General features: G+C 33.3%; 2 protein-coding genes across 13 annotated transcripts; both read left to right on the top strand.

Annotated features, from left to right (window-relative positions):
• The first annotated feature begins 400 nt into the window (after positions 1-400).
• LOC107411131 (uncharacterized) lies at positions 401-6,568 on the top strand. 6 transcript variants are annotated; one of them, XR_009639001.1, is made up of 9 exons: positions 401-627; positions 1,027-1,088; positions 1,448-1,719; positions 1,933-2,074; positions 2,177-2,593; positions 3,283-3,482; positions 3,572-3,816; positions 4,194-5,039; positions 5,271-6,568. XR_009639001.1 is itself a non-coding variant. In XM_048475838.2 (7 exons), the coding sequence occupies exons 2-7, from the start codon at positions 1,068-1,070 to the stop codon at positions 4,883-4,885; spliced, it is 2,091 nt and encodes a 696-aa protein (XP_048331795.1). In that variant the 5' UTR covers positions 401-627; positions 1,027-1,067; the 3' UTR covers positions 4,886-6,568. The 6 variants fall into 6 exon arrangements, 1 of the variants encoding a protein (XP_048331795.1); XR_009638999.1 differs by having other exon boundaries at positions 1,933-2,593; positions 5,271-5,693; positions 6,272-6,568; XR_009638998.1 differs by having other exon boundaries at positions 1,933-2,593; positions 5,271-5,693; positions 6,051-6,568.
• Positions 6,569-11,675: 5,107 nt separating this feature from the next.
• On the top strand, positions 11,676-17,801 carry LOC107411161 (probable E3 ubiquitin-protein ligase RZFP34). 7 transcript variants are annotated; one of them, XM_060816999.1, is made up of 13 exons: positions 11,676-11,882; positions 13,350-13,439; positions 14,199-14,815; positions 14,894-14,981; positions 15,490-15,549; positions 15,661-15,693; positions 15,875-15,952; positions 16,295-16,338; positions 16,506-16,546; positions 16,647-16,729; positions 16,824-16,915; positions 16,989-17,112; positions 17,217-17,801. In XM_060816999.1, the coding sequence occupies exons 3-13, from the start codon at positions 14,622-14,624 to the stop codon at positions 17,325-17,327; spliced, it is 948 nt and encodes a 315-aa protein (XP_060672982.1). In that variant the 5' UTR covers positions 11,676-11,882; positions 13,350-13,439; positions 14,199-14,621; the 3' UTR covers positions 17,328-17,801. The 7 variants fall into 7 exon arrangements, with proteins under 7 accessions (XP_060672982.1, XP_015874183.1, XP_015874182.1 ...); XM_016018697.4 differs by lacking the exon at positions 13,350-13,439 and having other exon boundaries at positions 14,564-14,815; XM_016018696.4 differs by lacking the exon at positions 13,350-13,439.
• Positions 17,802-17,819: the final 18 nt, after the last annotated feature.

Below are 17,819 nucleotides of genomic sequence, written 5' to 3'. Positions count from 1 at the left end.
TGCACTACCAAATTCTGCATATTTATTTATTTTTATGAATTCATAATCTCTTTAAATTCCAATTGTGAAATTAGGGCTTAAATGCTCATTTCTCTTTGTGAAAAAGATATGCCATTTTTGGGATAATATTTTGATATTTATCATTTTCATTTAAAAAATAACTTAGACTAAACATGAATAAATGAAATACTGAAAAATAATTAATTGAATAAATTTTACATATACTACTGGAGTATTTTTGTTTATTTATTTTTGGACTGGATTGGTAAATTAATTAATTACTTTATTTACCTTTTATTGCGAGTTTTGAGAGTTTAACTAGGTAAACGGTTGATAAAAAAAAAAAATCTGCCTGAAATATTTTTGGGAACGACGTCGTCAATGTGGAGTCTCAATGTCCGACTTACTAATTTCCATATGTTTTCAGAAAGGAAAAGCCCCAAGCTGCCGCCAACTCTCGCAGATGCGCGCGTGCCTTTGACGAACGCCTAAGTCCAAGTCAATCCTCATCTGTGCATCAGCGGGGTGGCCGATCGGTGATCGTTCTTAATTTGCTGTTTGGGAAGCAAGAAAATATCGAAGCATTTTGGCCAACTGTGGTTTAATCAACCAGTTGAATAACTAAAGGTGATTTTTTTTTTCCTTAAAAAAAATTATTTTCCCCCAATTTTAGGGAACCCGAACAGCTAAACCCAGTCTTTGATTTTCTCCAAAGCCAAAGCTAGTGGCAAGTAAGATCTAAGTGGATTCATAAAGCTTTGGTTTTTTGGTTTCTGACAAGTATTATTAGTGGTTGCAAATGCATAGTTATATATGCATGAACGCGAGCTATCTAGATTTTTGTTTCAATGGGTTTTGAGAGTCCTCTTTTTTCTGTACAACAATGAGAAATAGTTGAAGTATTACTATAGTTCATGAACTACTGTAGAAATGAGTGTCTACTGAAGAAAAGCATTAATCTTGTTTTCTCTATCATTTTGTTGAAACAATAATGATTTGTCATTTTCTCTAATCTACTACTTGCAGCAAATAGTACACTATCCTTAACAACTTGGAGAAAGAGAAGCATGAAGAGCCAAGAACACAAAGTAATTTTTTTTTTTTTCTCTTTATTGAATGAGCAGTATTTGATTATTATATATACATACATATATATATATATATATATATATATATGTATATATATATTTTCAATATGTTAGGGTCAGTAGGCTTGGTGTTGTAGCAATTGTTGTGCATCGTTGCCCTTTCCTCTTTGTTTTAGCATTTTACAGCTAATTTTTCTGTGGAGCTTTTTATTGCTCAGTAAGAGTTGCATTTTGTGCCATCTATATTTCAATTTCTTAATTAAACTAATCTGGTATTATCAGAGTTTTCCTTCGTTTCTTTGTTAGATATATTATATTTGCTTGTCGTGACATGATGTAGTTTTCCTTTTTAATTGTAGATGCCAAGAATGGAGGACATTCTTAACCTTCCAGTACAAGATCCTCCATGTGCAGAGTTTTCTGCCGCTGATATCGAGTGGGTAAAAGTAGAGGGTGGTCGTCAAGGTGGTGATGATATTGCTCTACTCCCATTTGCTAGAGTGGACGATTTTGTAAGGGGTGAATCCTCAAATGCTGAATGCCCTGCTAACTTCCGCATTGAGTCGAGAAGGAAGAGACCTGAAGGGAGCATCAGCAAACCAAGGGTTGATGGCTATCTTGAATACACATTGTATGTTCATTTTGCTGTATTTATTTATTCCTGTATTCTTTCTTTTATTTTTATTTTTATTTTTTTGTGTGTTTCTGCTTTTGGAGGTTTGTTTGCATGTAAGTATAATATTAAAGTACTATATATGCATACTCATTAAAGTACTTGCATGTGATAATTATTTTCATGTGTCACCTTAGTATGTAAACATATATGCATATTGTGACTTGTCAGATACTGGTGTTCTTATGGCCCTGAAGATTACCGTGAAAGTGAATCTGGTGTGGAGGATGGTTCAAACATAAAGCCTGCATCAGGGAAGGGAAGCAGGCCAGGGAGGCGTCACATGATGAGAGGCTGCCTTTGCCATTTCACTGTAAAACGCTTATACATCCGCCCTCTCCTTGCTATCATTATCTATAATCAAAGAAAGCATGTAGATAAATCAGGGTCACCTTGTCATGGTATACTTGATCAGGATGCTTTGGGGACAAGAGCTATGTATGCTCCACGAATTTCAGAGGAGTTACGTCAAAAAGTGATGTCTATGCTTTATGTGGGAATACCTTTGGACAAAATAATTCAGCATCACATGGAGATGGTCCAGGGGCATGGTGGGCCCCATAACCGTGATGATTTTTTAACTCGTAATGATATTCGTAACATGGAAAGGGTCATTCGTAATTCATCACATGAGTTACACACAAGTGATGAATGTAGTGTAAAAGTTTGGGTGCAACGACATCATAAGCATGTTTTCTACTTTCAAAATATCTCAGGTTCAGAACCATTTGTTTTGGGCATACAGACAGATTGGCAGCTTCAACAGATGCTCCGTTATGGACATAATGGTTCCATAGCATTGCATTCGATGTTTGGTGTAAAGAAACTGAAGGTACTATGTTCTTTTAAAACTGTCACTCACATTTGTTGCTTCATGCTTCCTCAACACCACAAGGGTTGTTCAAGATTGTGCTCTGTAGAAATACAGCATCCTTAGTTAATTAAGATATTGAAATTGCTTACCTTAAATATATAAATAATAAGGGTAAAAAAAGAACCTTTTTGTGAAGTTGGCTGCTGAGACACCAAGGAAAGATAATTACTTTTGTATGGTGCATGATACTTTTGAAGTCGTTGATGGAAATAATGCATTAGCAAAATAAATAAATGTTTGTGTATTTAAAACTTTTTAAGGTATTGATGCTCTGTTATGACTTATGATTAAGATGTTGAATACAAGTTTTCCTTCTTAGAAAGGGTTAGAAGATGCACAGTGGCACATATGTTATACTGATATTCTTTTTACTTGTTCCTTTTGGTTAGGATTTTAGAAGAAAGGGTTTATGTGTTTGCCTTTATTCTCAAAGATAATGCCAAGAAGATGACACTTACTAGTATTCTTTAATTTTTTTCTTAATTGTTACACTGATATTCTTTTTACTGGTTCTCTTTGGCTAGGATTTTAGAAGAAAGGGTTTATGTGTTTACCTTTATTCTCAAAGATAATGCTAAGAAGATAACACTTATTAGTATTTTTTAATTTTGTCTTAAATGTTTTCTTTTTCTGGTCTCTGTTGACAGTATCCCTTGTGTACATTACTTGTTTTTGACCTATCACGGAATGCAATTCCTGTTGCTTGGATAATCTCCTGCTCTTTTGTCAGTCAAACCATCCAAAAATGGATTGGATTACTTGCTGAAAGAATGCAGGCCAAAGATCCTAGATGGAGACCAGATTCTTTTCTTGTGGATGATCCTTCCTTCGACATTTCAACAATTAGGTACATTATCAGTTTAGTCTTGCAGTTTTTCTGCACACATTTTGCTTCTAAATAAAGTAAAATATCAAATGCCAATATCATGCTTACAGAGAGGCTTTCCAATGTCGGGTCCTATTATGCATTTGGCATGTTCGGCATGCTTGGGTAAGGAGCCTTTTAAGGAACTGCAGCAACTTTGATGTGCAGCGAGAGATTTTTAAGCGCTTGGGCTGGATTTTGTTTTGCACAAGAAGTGGGCCACATGCTATGGTTGCACTTGAGGAATTTATGCAAGTATTTGTTGATCAATCTGCCTTCATGGATTATTTTAAGAGGCGATGGTTGCCAACTATAGGTACTTTCTTGTAATTGTGGGACCTTTTATTTTAGTGAAGGACAACTTGCCTAGGCAGGACAACCTGTTTGCTGATTTAGTGCCAATGTCCCTTTAATTTTTCCTCATTTTCCTTGTGAAATTGGTCTCCATATAGTTGGACCAAAGTCTAAGATGATGGTTGTGGTGGATAGGTATGATAACATGAGCTTTACATGCTTTTTAACATAAATTGGACTGCAATAATCTTAGTATTCAAATAGCAGTCTCAAAAGATCTAAAATATGTGGTAGTTTTATGGATTATATTATAACCATTATAATGGCCTTGATCCATTGCAATGCTTTCAACTCTTGATTGTTTTAAGTATCGCTCTTAACATGTGCTCTTGATGGCAGAGTTGTGGGTTAGTGGCATCAAGTCTCTTCCACTGTCTAGTCCAGAACACAATGCTGCAATTGAGTCCTATCATTTGAGGTTGAAATCCAAGCTTTTCAATGAGCAACATGCCAATTCCTGGCCAAGAGTTGACTGGTTAATCAACACACTTGCAACGGAATTTCACTCCTTATATTGGTTAGATCAATATAGTATAGAGACAGGGTATTTTGACGACCTGAGGGACAAAACTTTCTCAACCAATGCTTGGCATCAGGCTTTGCATATTCCAGATGTTGATGTCATACTGAATGAGCAGAATCTCCAGATTGCGAAAGTCATCTCTCAAACAAACAGAAACCTGGCATACACAATTTGGAACCCTGGTTCAGAGTTCTCACTCTGTGATTGCCCTTGGTCAAGGTTTGGAAATTTCTGTAAGCATGTCATTAAGGTGGCAATCTTATGTAAAACTCGGCAGGTTGCTAGGCCATTACTTGCTGCTCAAGTTTATAGACAGGCGCTGCTTACCCTTCTGCAGAACCCCCCAGATGACCCTCTAGTTCTTGATCACGCTGTTTTACATGCAACTCGCTTGCAACAAGACATCAAAGGCTTGGAAGAATTGTCTAATAATGGGTTGCTCCAACCTTTACCTCCAGAGATTAGTTCTCAAGTGACAGAGAATATACTTTTCCCACGTAGTGAATAACTAGTCCCTGAAAAGGAGATATTTGTATCTCCTGGATTTATCCTTGAGTCTGTGAAGTTGTTGTGGCCTTTGATATCCTCCTCAAGGCCATAGACTGCCCAGATTTGGCATCAGAAAGCTCTGAAGCGTGCTGCCTTTCATCAATTTTCTGGAGGTACAAATATTATCATCAGTCTTCTATATTTCATAAGATGCTCTCTCTCTTTCTTTCTCTCTTTTTATGAGGAAAAAAGTGAGAAAGTTAAGAGGCAGAAGAGGATAACGTGAAAATTTTAACAGAAATGCTATATTGCTTGAGCTTATCCTCAATTTTGGCTCAATCAAGTTTGATTTTTCTTAAGTGCTAAATATGCATTCTATTTTTTCTTTCTCTGGTGAATTGAAGATTCTTGATCTTCTGATGCAATGAACAAGGAGTGCAGACATATATTTGCTTGTAATGAAGCTTAAATAAGCATGCAGCAGTTTGAAGGGGGTAACAATGAAGCCTGACATTTGTAGTTATATTTTGAGCATTTTGGACGAATTCCTTGTGAAGGAATCATGATTTGTTACATCTGCTTGCTAAGCTGTTAGTTCATCATCTGCATACGCAAAAAGAGATGTTTTCTTTCCCCCACTACCCCTGAGATGGGTAAATAGAGGGTCGAAAAAATTTACATGTGGCTGTTTCCTGAACTCAACACAATTGCTTGCTTGTCAAATGTTGGAGACCTTGCATTAACCATAACCTTGTGAAGCTTTCTTTCAGCTGCAGAAACCTTGTGAAATCTGTTGGAGACACAGTTTTAACGTTTCGTCACAGAAGGTAAGCAAATCTTTTCACTAACTATTTCCTTTTAGTCTTATAATTATGCATGACCACTTTACCGTTGAGAAGCAACCCGAGTTAGTTAAGAAATGCATGTTGACTGCTAAATGGCGAATCATAGTGTAATATGTTTCTTTTTAATCTCCATTGAAAGTTTGATTCAGGCATCAATTAGTAAACAAAACCTCATTCTGGAAGATCGGTATGCCACTATATGTTACTTGAAGATTTGTTCATCCATGAAAAATCTCCATGGAACAACTACAATGTATCTTTATTCGCTGGATATTATTCTGTCATTTTCTTCTCACGGCTACTCGTAGCTAATTTTGTTGGGTGTTTTATAATTTTCAGTTGAAGAAGCAAGCAATTGGGACAAATCAACAAAAAAGATCACAACTTGTGCAAAAACATTGAAAGAATTTGTTGAAGCTATAAGATTTTTTATTTTTTATTTTTATTTTTTTATGTTTTCCCTCGATGGAACAACTACAATGTATTTTTCTTTGCTGGATATTATTCTGTCATTTTTTTCAATTCTGCTCGTAGCTAATTTTGTTGGATGTTTTCATTAGTTTTCAGTTGAAGAAGCAAGCAATTGGGACAAATCAACAAAAAAGATCGGAACTTGTGCCCAAACTTTGATAGAATTTGTAGTGGCTTTATAACCACTGCTGCTGATGGCAGCTCCACCGTTCAAGTGACAGCATTGGGTTCCAGTAATTGGATGGTTGAAGACCTGAAGCCCAATCCAATATAGATTGAAAACTCGTAATATCGACCTTTTGTTATTATACCTGTTTTTTTTAGTATGAGCAACGGTCCCAAAATAATACTATGGTTAAAATTAAGTACTTAACACTTAAAAGGCATGGGGATCTTTTGGTCTTTTATTTCAAATTAGAAAAAAATTCATTTACACCTTTTTAATTTTGCAATTATTTGATTTAGATTCCACATTTTTGAAAAATAACCAATTACCTCTTTTTAGTTTTTTTTTTTTTTAATTATTAAAAAAATTTATCTGTTAATTCTTATCAATTTTTACTAGTTAATTTTAATAATTAATGATTAAAAATGTATGTTTATAATATTATTTAATCACAAAATATAGATTTTTTAACTTCTTTTTATTTGTTTTTAATTGGTAAAAATTATTAAAATTAATAAATGAATCTATTTTGATAATCATGAACAACTAGAAGAAAGTTAATGATAATTTTTGAGAAATATAATATCTGAATAAAATATTGATAAAATTAAAAAGGTAAAAGTGAAATTTGCTCTTTTTTTTTATTCTCAGCTGTTCAAACTCAGCGCTTTGGTGATGTAAGGAATGGAATTTTCCCCTTGGGTCATGTGCAAGGTAAGCGACGAAACTGGGAGAACAACAGGCTCATCTCCACGATGGAATATGCAAATCCAGAATTGATCCCATTATATTCCAACTTTGATCAGGAGTGAGTAACAACTTTCCCAAATGCAGTAAAATTGCAGAGTTTCAAATATTTATAAAATTGGAATTAATAGCGTATTTGGGTAAAAATAAAACCAGTGAAAATTTAATTATTCTAGAAACGAGATAATTTTTTTTATTTAAATATTTATTATATGGTGGAAAAATATGAGTTTAAAAAATTAGATTTCTATTAATATAGAAAACTATGTAAAAGTTTTATTTCTATCCATGCAGATGTTATTTTAAAAATTTAAAAAATAATTTTAAAATTTTTTAAAAATAAATATTTATTTTTAATTTATTATATAATTTTAAATTTAATTATTTATAAATTATAATTTTTCTATTAATCACCAAACAAATTAAAAAAAAATTAATTCTCATAAATTAAATTCTAAAACATTAAATCCTGCCAAAAAAAATTAATTCTCATAAATTAAATTCTAAATCATTAAATCCTGGAAAAAAATTTTCTTCTCAACTTTACATTTTTCAAACGGGCTAAATGTCACTTTAAAAATTGAAGATGACAAGAAATTATCATTCGCTTGCGTTAGATGTAGCGATTGAATGCAAGCATGGACAAAGAAGATGATTGAAAACGGTGGGTCCCAGGCCATCATGGTCAGTCATCAATCAAGATTTGATGGAAGGGATAAGGATCAGGATGGGACCCGCTCCTTTGGTCGTTCTTTTTTCCTACCGGTGGGTTGTGTCTTATGATTGTTGAGTGTAAAACTGTAAGTAGCGTAACATCAGAAAAAAGAAAAAAGATATTAATGGACGTTTAAAAGCAGATTAAAAACTGGCCACGTGAAAGGTGGGACCCAAAGCCTTTATCCGTTGTGGAAAGTCTTGGCTGGATCTAATGGTCGGTGTTGTGGTGTCTACCTTATCATCTTCGTTGTCACCATCTTTGTTGGCCGCCTCATCTGATCACTCCTCAATGCCCTTCATTTTTATTTATTTATTTATTTATTTTATTTTTCTTTTTTTGCGGCAACCATTCTTAACCTCTCTCACCCTTTTATTTTATTATTATTATTATTTTTTTGTGTGCTTGTGTGGCTATGCCTCCAGGCACCCCGCTCAAACTCTCTCACTTAAGTTTGTACAATTGCATCCTCTCATATAGAATCTATTTTTCTCTTTCACTTTTCATGGGTTTTCTTTCTTGCTTTTTTTTTTTTTTTTCAACATCTTTTTTACTGTTTTACATATGCACCCTTTTGTACAAGAGAAATTCTAAGAGTGGTCAAATCTTTTATATTAAGTAAATTAGCATTGCTTCGTTGATCCCATTGTTATATGACATTATCAATTTGACAATAATAATAGAGTGCTACATCATTAGTTCCTAAAATTTTAATTACTAAATTTAGTATTTGCAGTATTGACTTTATACAATGTAATAGTTATTTTTAATATAATATTATTTGAGCTAAAATAATTGTTTTTATTTTAATTTATGTTTTAAAATTGTTTATTACAATAATATATTAGAATAATAATTGAACATTTAAAATGATATTTTCCCCATTTGGATGAATGTAAATGGTATATTATCTGAATTAACATTACTTGATTGGATTATAATAAAAATTGAAGAATAAAAATTGAAAATATAATTATAAATGCAACATTTTAGTAAAACTTTTAGTTGTAGAAGCAATTGTATTAAATGTATTTAAAATGAATATTCCGTTCTCTTAATCTACTATTTTCTAATTTATTATGAAAATTAGCCGGAGAACTTTCAAAATATAAAATTTAAAATTATAAATATAGTTTTCATTTTTTCTATCAATTTTTATTTTTATTTTATACTTTCTTCTAAAATGTCCTTGTTTTCTGCTGCACAAGATTAAGAATCATCCCATTCGCGATAAATTTATTTTAGTCTCCTTGTTATGTCTAAAGCATAGTATAGGGAAAAAAAAAAATACTTTTTATAAGTTTTTTCAAAAATATTACTTTCTATAAGTTTTTCTCATTTTCTTATTCTTTTTAATTTTAAAACCATATGGCACCAACTGATTGGGCAATTACATCATGTCGGCTAGTGCGATTGGTCTGCATAAGTTTTTATCTAAGTTAAAAATCAATAATCTCTTAACTCTCACATGCCTCACTTTCAGCCCCAAAAAAATTTAAAAAAAAAAAAAAAAAAAAAAACTCTCACATGCCTTACAATACTGATAAACGCATTTAATAGTTTTTTTCCTAACATTAAATAATAGTTTGTCCTATGATTTACTTTGACTTTTATTCTATTAGCTTATTTTTTGTTAGAAGTTTACTACCCCTACCAATCAATATCTATTAATTATATTCAATTGACAAAATAATGTGTAGGTAGATGGATAAATATTATGATAGTATCACTAATCAATATTGTTTATATTTATTTAGCAAATTAGCGTATATGTGATGGCTAAACACTTAGGGTGGAAAAATTGTTGGTTTGGGATAAGAACAATGCTAAGCCATATATTGAGTAATAAATAATTATCATAGATTTTATTTATTTATTTATTTTAACCAATAACTCTACCATATTACAGATATAAGTAATCTATATCCCATCCACCTCATGGTATGCAAGAGGGTAAAGCAAATGGAAGGAAATTATTATTCCATCATTTTCAGGGTTTGAGCTAGTGGATTTGAACATGATATGCCTTGTGGTGCATGCCACAGACTCCCATAGGGTTGTAAAAAAAACTAAAGATATACTGATTTAGATAGTTTATCATGTTTATGAATTGATGAATCTCATTGGAACATTGTTTTTTTTCAAGAAAAAAAAAAAGTACAACTCTCTCAGTCTCTAGCTTTCATAAAGTTTACCAAATAAAAAATAAAAAATCTACTATTATATGAACTAAATGGTGATATTTCAATATTTTATTATTTTTATTTTTTAAAAAGTTCACTCATTGATTATTTAATCACACAAGCCAAATTGCCAAGTGTAAGATTAACCCGTCAAAACTCATCATTAATATTGGAAATTCATGGTCACATATTTTTCCATGTTTTAGACGGAATTCAAACGATAGCAACAATATCTATGACTTCCATTTACCAAAAAATAAGAAAAACAATATCTATAGTTCTTTTTCTTTTTTTTTTTTTCAAATTGGTTACTAAAAAAATTCCATGGACAATTCAAACTATTTATGATTTTTTTTCTTAATCATGTCATGACTAGTAATAATTTACAATTTGTTAATCGTTTATTTTGTCATGTGACATTGACTAGGTCATTTGTTTGCCACGTGGTGCATGAGTATATACACATATAATTGGAGAGAATATTTTTTAAACCTACCAAAAAAATTATTACTTAAGCTCCCAAGCCCAAGCAGAAAAATAATAACATTATCACCACAAATCATTTAATAGAATATTATTTTAATAATTCACTTAACTCAATAATTGAATATGGTAGCATTATATTTTTCCAAGTCTTGACCTAATTGTCGGGGGGGGAAAAATAGTTTAATTTATTGGCAACATTTTCATTTTATTTTAAAAGCATTATACTAAAAGGTGCAAATATTTCTCAAAGGCCAAAGCTCAAGTTTTATACATATATATATATATATATAAATTTTTTTTTTCATTTTAAAGCTATTGGTTTTAAACGATGATTTACTTACGATCAAAATAACACAATAATTTAGAAAAAAACCATAATAATCGTATTTGAAAATACATACTATTAATTCATTATCTCTCCGCCCTAAAAATTGAAATTTTATATATCTTGGAATTTTTTTTTTTGGTTTAATTTTGTTTATATTTTGGAAATTTTTCGATTTGTTATTTTCAATTACTATTTTTGCCAAGAGAAGGAAAACCCACGGCTTAACTCCAAAATTAGTGTCTTTTCAAAATAAAATAAAATAAAATCTCCAAATTAACATTTCCAGGTCATGCCTACTGATATTTTAATATCGTTCTAATCTTCCCACGTCATATTGCCGAAACTTCAGTCTAATTATCCATCGCACTATGCAGTAGTCCCGACACGTGGTGAATACAGACAACCGTGGCCCTTCCAATTACACGCGTCGCCATTTAACTCGATTCAAGCTATAAATGAGAGAAGTAATCACATGGTTTACTGATGTAAGACGACATTAGATGATTAACCATTGATTTTAATCACATTTATTGATCAGATTAGACCAACACGTCGATCAAGGGTCCAGATAACCGACATTCCCCTTTGGTACGTAATTACGTACTTTGAAGACAGCGATCGGTGACGGTTCCACCTTAAACGCATGGGACGCGCTTGCTTTTTGAACTTTCTCGCTTCCGGATTAGGAAAAGTCGGAGATATTTTTGAGGAGTGGAGGGCAATTAAGACAATTCGCACACAACACGGTCAAAAATGAAAAGACCCGTGGCGTTGGCTATTGACAGCTTTCGTTTTCGTGCCCATTTCGAAGCCTCTGGAAGAGCAAAGCATTTAAGCATTCCCTTTGAATGCTATAAATATGCGCTTCCAAATTCGAACTTTGCCCTCTACTCCATCCTGGTTAGTTTTTCTTCTTCTTCTTCTCTGTTTTTTCTCCAGATTTTTCTGTCACTCTCTGCGTCAGTAGCATCTCAGGCAAGTCGCATTACGAGCTCTTCGAATTCAGATTCGGATCACGCATTCGAACGCGGGTGGATCCGCTAAAGCTGACCGTCTTTGGTGCTCCTGATTGAAAGTTCGTTATTCTGTGAAAATTCATACGAATTTTTGGTAGTTTGTTTTGGATGTGAATAACGTTATTTTGTTTATAGAATTGGCTTAAATTGTAAGTTAATTTTTTTCTTTTTCTAATAAATTACTTCTATGATTCTCATGGTTTCTGTGAAAATTTAGCGTCCAAGGAAGAAATGTTGATATAATATTTCGTATTTATTAATTTTTAAGTTTTCGTTTTCTGTAGCTGTAGCAGTAGCTGTGAAATCATGATTTATTTTATTTTATCTTGTTTTATTTTATTTTTTGTTTTTGGTTTTATGCTAATCCTGAATTTTCAAAATGATCAATTAGAGTGTTAGGGTTCTTAAGGGAGAATTTCGTTTAGATAGATAGGCAATAGTTCAGTCGCAGCCTGAGTATATATAGGACGGTAATTAGTAGTGACTTTTGAGTCGTTGGAAAATGATCTTGGAAGATGACCATGGTCATCAGTAGCATATTTTATGTGATTTTGGCCTGAAATCTTGATTTGAAGATTAGTGATTTGGATTGAAATTATCTTTAGTATTGTGCTTGACTTCAGGTTGCATGGAAATTGTTTGTTTCTTGTTGTTCTGAGTTTTGATGGATTGGTTAGTTTGTTGTTTTGTTGGTTGTTTTTTCTTAAATTTTGGCGCAATTTGATGCCGGTGTTGATATCTTGTGTCATTTGTTAACGGTTTTGTTGTCGATTTGTTACATTTGACCTATATAATACAATTAATTTGGACTTGTAGTTCAATGGAAATAATTAAGTTGGACATCTAGTTATTTTCAATGAAACTAATTAAGTAGATTGCATCATGGATTTTGGACTCTATAATGTTAAGAAAATCCACCAACTTTGCCATTGTTGAATGACTGTTGATTCTGTTTGATGACATAGTTTGTCGCATTATGGTGCCCTTTATGGAATCATGTGCATAAGGAAATGGAAGCATGTCCATTGCATTGAACCATTGTTTCAAAGTAGTCTGTTGGATTTATTAAGGATATGAATATCTTCCTTACTTGTACATGCAAATATTTTGAGCATCAGATTCAAAAATTATTAAATCTACCTTCAGAAGAAGTCCCAGAATATTCTCTTATCATATCTCGCGGTGGCTTTATCAATCTCTGCCAAATTGATATTCTTATTTACAGCTATAATTTGTTGTAAAAGATTCATCTGTAGCAGGATTATCACTGCTGATTAAGAGACATTTTCTTTCTATTTTCAATGTAGGACTGCCATAACTACCTGTGTCCAATGTTATCACCATAGAAAAAGAAGGGAAAAAAAAAGAAAAAGAAAAAAAAAAGGGGAGAGAATGATCTTGATTTAAAGTTTTCTGCCTGCATATTTTTGTTACCTGACGTAGGTGACTAGTTGCATAAAAACTAGCTGAAAGTGTGACAAAAGTTGAAGTGATGTGATGGACCCTTTGTCCTTGTGTAATTTCAGGCAATGTGCATCATTCTTGCTTAAATGGCGCATGCCTGTGCTGAATTTTATATCTTGAGAGTGGGGCTATAACAGCTGCAGATCATCAAGGTCATTTTTGTTCCTGTTAGGTGGTGTTTCTCTAGGGGTGTTGTGCAGTGTTGTCAAATTTGGATGTCAGCGGTTGCTAACACCTGGGAGTGTGTTCATAGTTCCTAGCAAGGTGTATGCTTTAGGTTTTGGATCTTATTTGCATCATAACCCTTATCTCTCTGGATTCTTGAGTTTTCATTGCAGGTCTATATTTGACTATGTTCTGTGAACAAACAGCATTTTGTTTGCTCATTTCATCTGCATCATTATGAAATATTGTCAGTAGGAATGATTGATTTCTTTGCTTTTCTTTACTCCAAATTCATTACTGGCCCTTTTCCCCTTCTATCTCTTGATTTGGTTTTTGCATCCTCGAGTTACAAACAAGATTAATAGAGATGACGTTTCTAGTCTTCAATAGTCGGAATTTGATTCATGGAGGAGATTGTACTTTTATTCTGGTGATCAGGCCATAACTTATACTTCTGGTTGTACTCCACTCATCTATTTAGATAATAAAGATACTCTTTTTAGGTTTCAAATGGCTAATTGCTAACTAAAGTGAAGCCACTAGAGTCTTAATGGTAAATTTAAGGGTGCTTGTTGGGTAAGTTCAGTTCTTGAAGAAGACTTGATTCGGAATCTCCATTGGAGGTAGGCTTGTCCTTTATGGACAATCATGATAAACAAATTTCTGCAATCTCTCACACTATTTCCCCTTTCCTTTTGTTGCTTTTTGAATGCATTTGATTGTGTGATATATTCCTTTTACCATAGGTTGGGACGTCTATTGATCGTGCCCAGTATAGTTGGATTTGGTTCTGGGACTTCTTCAAGGAATCAAGTGATCATGCAATCCTATTGCTTACTTTTAACAGCTGGAGGCTCTGGAGTACTTCAGTGCTGGATTTTATTTATTATATGGGATTCTTATAGGTCTACTAGTTTTGATGAATCCATCTCTTGAAGAAATGCTGATGGAGCTGTTCAACCTTGCTTGGATTTTGTTGTTGCTGATTTCAATTATCTGCAGCAATGTAGAAGAAAGCAAGAGTTTCATGGAGTGTTTGCGTGGCTTGATCGGTTAAGTAATATGCCTTTTCAAGTTTTACTATCATTGCTAAATATGTTTTTGTATGCAGGTGCTTAAGGCTTATTGCCAGCTTCTAGCTAGCTATTTATCTCATCTGGAGATATTCAATGGGGAAAGTAGCATTTACTGAAACTACATCCGAGCAACTTGGATCAAAATGCATGCAAGATATAACCTTAAAAGATTATGAAGCAGAGTGCACACACCCTTATCCATCTGACGAAGAGTGCAAGCTTGTGGAAGAATCAAAGGATCATACAAATGCTGTTGAATTGCTGGACAAAGGATACATGCAGTATGGGTAAATATCTAACTAATCTGCCAATTTATTTTGATTAGTTTTCTTAGAAAAATAATAACTTCATTTGTCCTTTCACAGATGTCCACATTACCGAAGGAGGTGTCGTATCAGAGCTCCATGTTGCAATGAGATTTTTGATTGTCACCATTGTCATAATGATGCAAAGGTGAATCTCTTTTCATCTTTACACTTGCATTTTGTTGTGCATGCATTCACAATAATGAAGAATTTAAATCTTAACTTGTTGCATTAATTCGATGCATTAGTAATTGATCTCTATATATTGATTGATGAATATAAATTAATGTAAATATATTTTCATGATGTCTTTGTCGAGGCATCCAGTGAAGTCCTACATGAGTTGGCTTGTGATTCTTTATTCAAGGTTTCAATAATTTTTACTTGTAATATAAGGGATCATTATGGTTAATTGTTTACTCTTGGATCTCATGCCATGTGCTTCCATTGAATTTAGATACACAATATGGCATAATTTTTGGTGAATGCATGTGAATCTTGTCTTAATAAGTTGGGGTTTGGTTTATGTACTCTCTGCTTGGGATTTATTTTCAAATGATTTTAACTTTTGATCATCTAGAATTGGGTCTAGTTTATTGCATTTGTAGTTTTGTTTGAACGTGTGGTATTGACTTCTTAATTATGTTGGTTTACAGAACAATATCAATGTGGACCAGAAGCTTAGACATGACATACCACGCCATCAAGTGGAACAGGTAGATTGTTTTAACAATTGTCTTCTGTTGCATTTTTGCCGACATAAGATCTGTTTACTGGTGTTGTGCGATATTGCTGACAAAGTGGGGTTTTTTTTTTTTTTAAAACAGGTGATGTGTTCACTTTGTGGCACTGAACAAGAGGTGTGTTTAATTATCTTATTCTTTATGATTTGGTTTTATAGCACCTTTTAAAACCTAGCTCTATGAAACTTCTTATAGATTGTACTTATTTGCTGCTAGATTATCTTTTATACGGAGTATGGTTAGGGTATACAATCAGACCAATGTTTTATTCTTACACTTCCTTTGCTGCCATTAACAGGTTCAGCAAATTTGTATTAACTGTGGTGTATGCATGGGAAATTACTTCTGTGAGACTTGCAAGCTATTTGATGATGATGTAAGTGCCTAATTTTATTTTTAAAACATTTTAATTAAGTTTGTTTGTTTTCTATTTTTTAATTTTTTATGAATCTCAAGCGTTTTGAGTTAGTGTAAAAGCTAGTTGGATTCTTTTTGCCTGGTTCAAGAACATGTTCAAGTGTTTGGCAATCTCCTACTTTGGTATAGAAACATGTGAATTGGTGATTGAATCATTACCTACACTGAATTGAATTTATGTGATTTTTTCCTTATCATGCCTTCAATATTTACCTGTTGTGAAATTGTTCTGTTATTGTTTAATTTGAGTAGCTAGCATCTTGCTGGCGGGTCTAATAATTTTGATTTTTCTCTGTTGCAGATATCTAAGAAACAATATCATTGTAGTGGCTGTGGCATTTGCAGGTATTCTCTTCATCTCCTTGTTCTGCATGCCTTGGGGTTCAATATGTAAAATGATAGGGAAATCTAGTTTTCTTCGAGTCATAAAAACCTTGCTAATACTTAGCTTTTTAATGATTATTGTAGCAAGGATTTTTTTATTCACTTGTTTCACCTGTGTTTTGTCACAGGATTGGAGGGCGTGAGAATTTCTTCCACTGCTACAAGTGTGGTAAGCTATACTTGTGTATTATTTTTGTGGAACTCATTTTGCATTATTGTGGTCATGGATTATGAATATGATTAATTACTCATTCATGCTTCCAATGAAGGTTGCTGCTACTCGATGGTATTAAAAAATAGTCACCCTTGTGTGGAGGGTGCAATGCATCATGACTGCCCTGTTTGCTTTGAGGTAAGATTTGCAATGCTTGAAGATAGATTTGTCATTAATGCCGGTGGATAAATATCGATGAGGATTACAAGCTAAGCAAAATGGTTGTTTGCAGTATCTATTTGAATCCAGAAATGATGTGACTGTCCTTCCATGTGGACATACTATCCACGAGAATTGCTTGAAGGATATGAGGGAACATTATCAGTGAGTGTCCATCCTCATTTTGATTTGATTTTATTTATCCTCCTATACGAAGAATTTTATCATTTACGATCAGATTATGTGACAGATATGCATGCCCTCTTTGCTCCAAGTCTGTTTGTGACATGTCCAAGGTATGGGAGAAATTTGACATGGAGATTGCAGCTACACCAATGCCTCAACTATATCAAAATAAAAAGGTTTAAATCTCTCTCTCTCTTCATTCTCTTCAGCCAATCTCCCCTAAATCTTAAATATTTACGTCTCCATGTCAGTAAAAATACTAACTACAGCGTAAAAACAGGTTTGGATACTATGCAACGACTGCGGAAAAACCTCTCACGTGGACTACCATGTTGTGGCTCAGAAATGTCCGAACTGCAGATCCTACAATACTCGTCAAACAAGAGGCTGAGCAGTGAGCATGTGGCAATTTGATTGCGAGAAAAAAAGAGTTTTGACAATTGCTGTCACTGTGGTCACCAAGCTTGGGTTTTCCTTGCTTTTTTGAGCACCTGGTCAAGCAAAATGAAGGAAAGAAAAGGAACTGTGGTCCTGCAGCTTGTTTATCTCATGGAGGGCGTCAGCCCAGCGTCCGCTTTCCTTCGTTGTCTCGTTTCGTTTCCCGTCTCTCGTTTATCTTTTTACCGGTTAATCATTTTCCTTGCGTGGGAATAATTTAAGCTATGTGTTGTGCTTTTTCATGCATTTAAGAGTTTCAGTAGCTTGTTTTTTCCCTTGGTTTTGTTCGTTTATACTTTAATGCTTTTTTTTACCTGCTGGGAAAGAATCAAATACAAGAAAGCATTAGAGAGAATATACCATTGGGCGATGATTGTACTTGGGAGGGAGTGAATGTAATAGAAACTTACATCCATTATTTTTCCCACTTGTGGAGTGCCTGTAT

The sequence above is a fragment of the Ziziphus jujuba genome, chromosome 5 (assembly GCF_031755915.1).
Source record: "Ziziphus jujuba cultivar Dongzao chromosome 5, ASM3175591v1".
Taxonomy (NCBI): Eukaryota; Viridiplantae; Streptophyta; class Magnoliopsida; order Rosales; family Rhamnaceae; genus Ziziphus; species Ziziphus jujuba.
The sequence above is the reverse complement of the archived record's forward strand: the minus strand, read 5'-3'. Positions and strand labels throughout refer to the sequence as shown.

Excerpts from the sequence above, each read along its gene's own strand:
- LOC107411161 (XM_016018697.4), top strand. The coding sequence starts at position 14,622 with ATGGGGAAAGTAGCATTTACTGAAACTACATCCGAGCAACTTGGATCA. Across the intron at positions 15,953-16,294 it reads GCAAGCTATTTGATGATGAT|ATATCTAAGAAACAATATCA; the intron begins GTAAGTGCCTAA and ends TCTCTGTTGCAG. Across the intron at positions 16,339-16,505 it reads AGTGGCTGTGGCATTTGCAG|GATTGGAGGGCGTGAGAATT; the intron begins GTATTCTCTTCA and ends GTTTTGTCACAG.
- LOC107411131 (XM_048475838.2), top strand. The coding sequence starts at position 1,068 with ATGAAGAGCCAAGAACACAAA. Across the intron at positions 2,594-3,282 it reads TTGGTGTAAAGAAACTGAAG|TATCCCTTGTGTACATTACT; the intron begins GTACTATGTTCT and ends CTCTGTTGACAG. Across the intron at positions 3,483-3,571 it reads TTCGACATTTCAACAATTAG|AGAGGCTTTCCAATGTCGGG; the intron begins GTACATTATCAG and ends TCATGCTTACAG.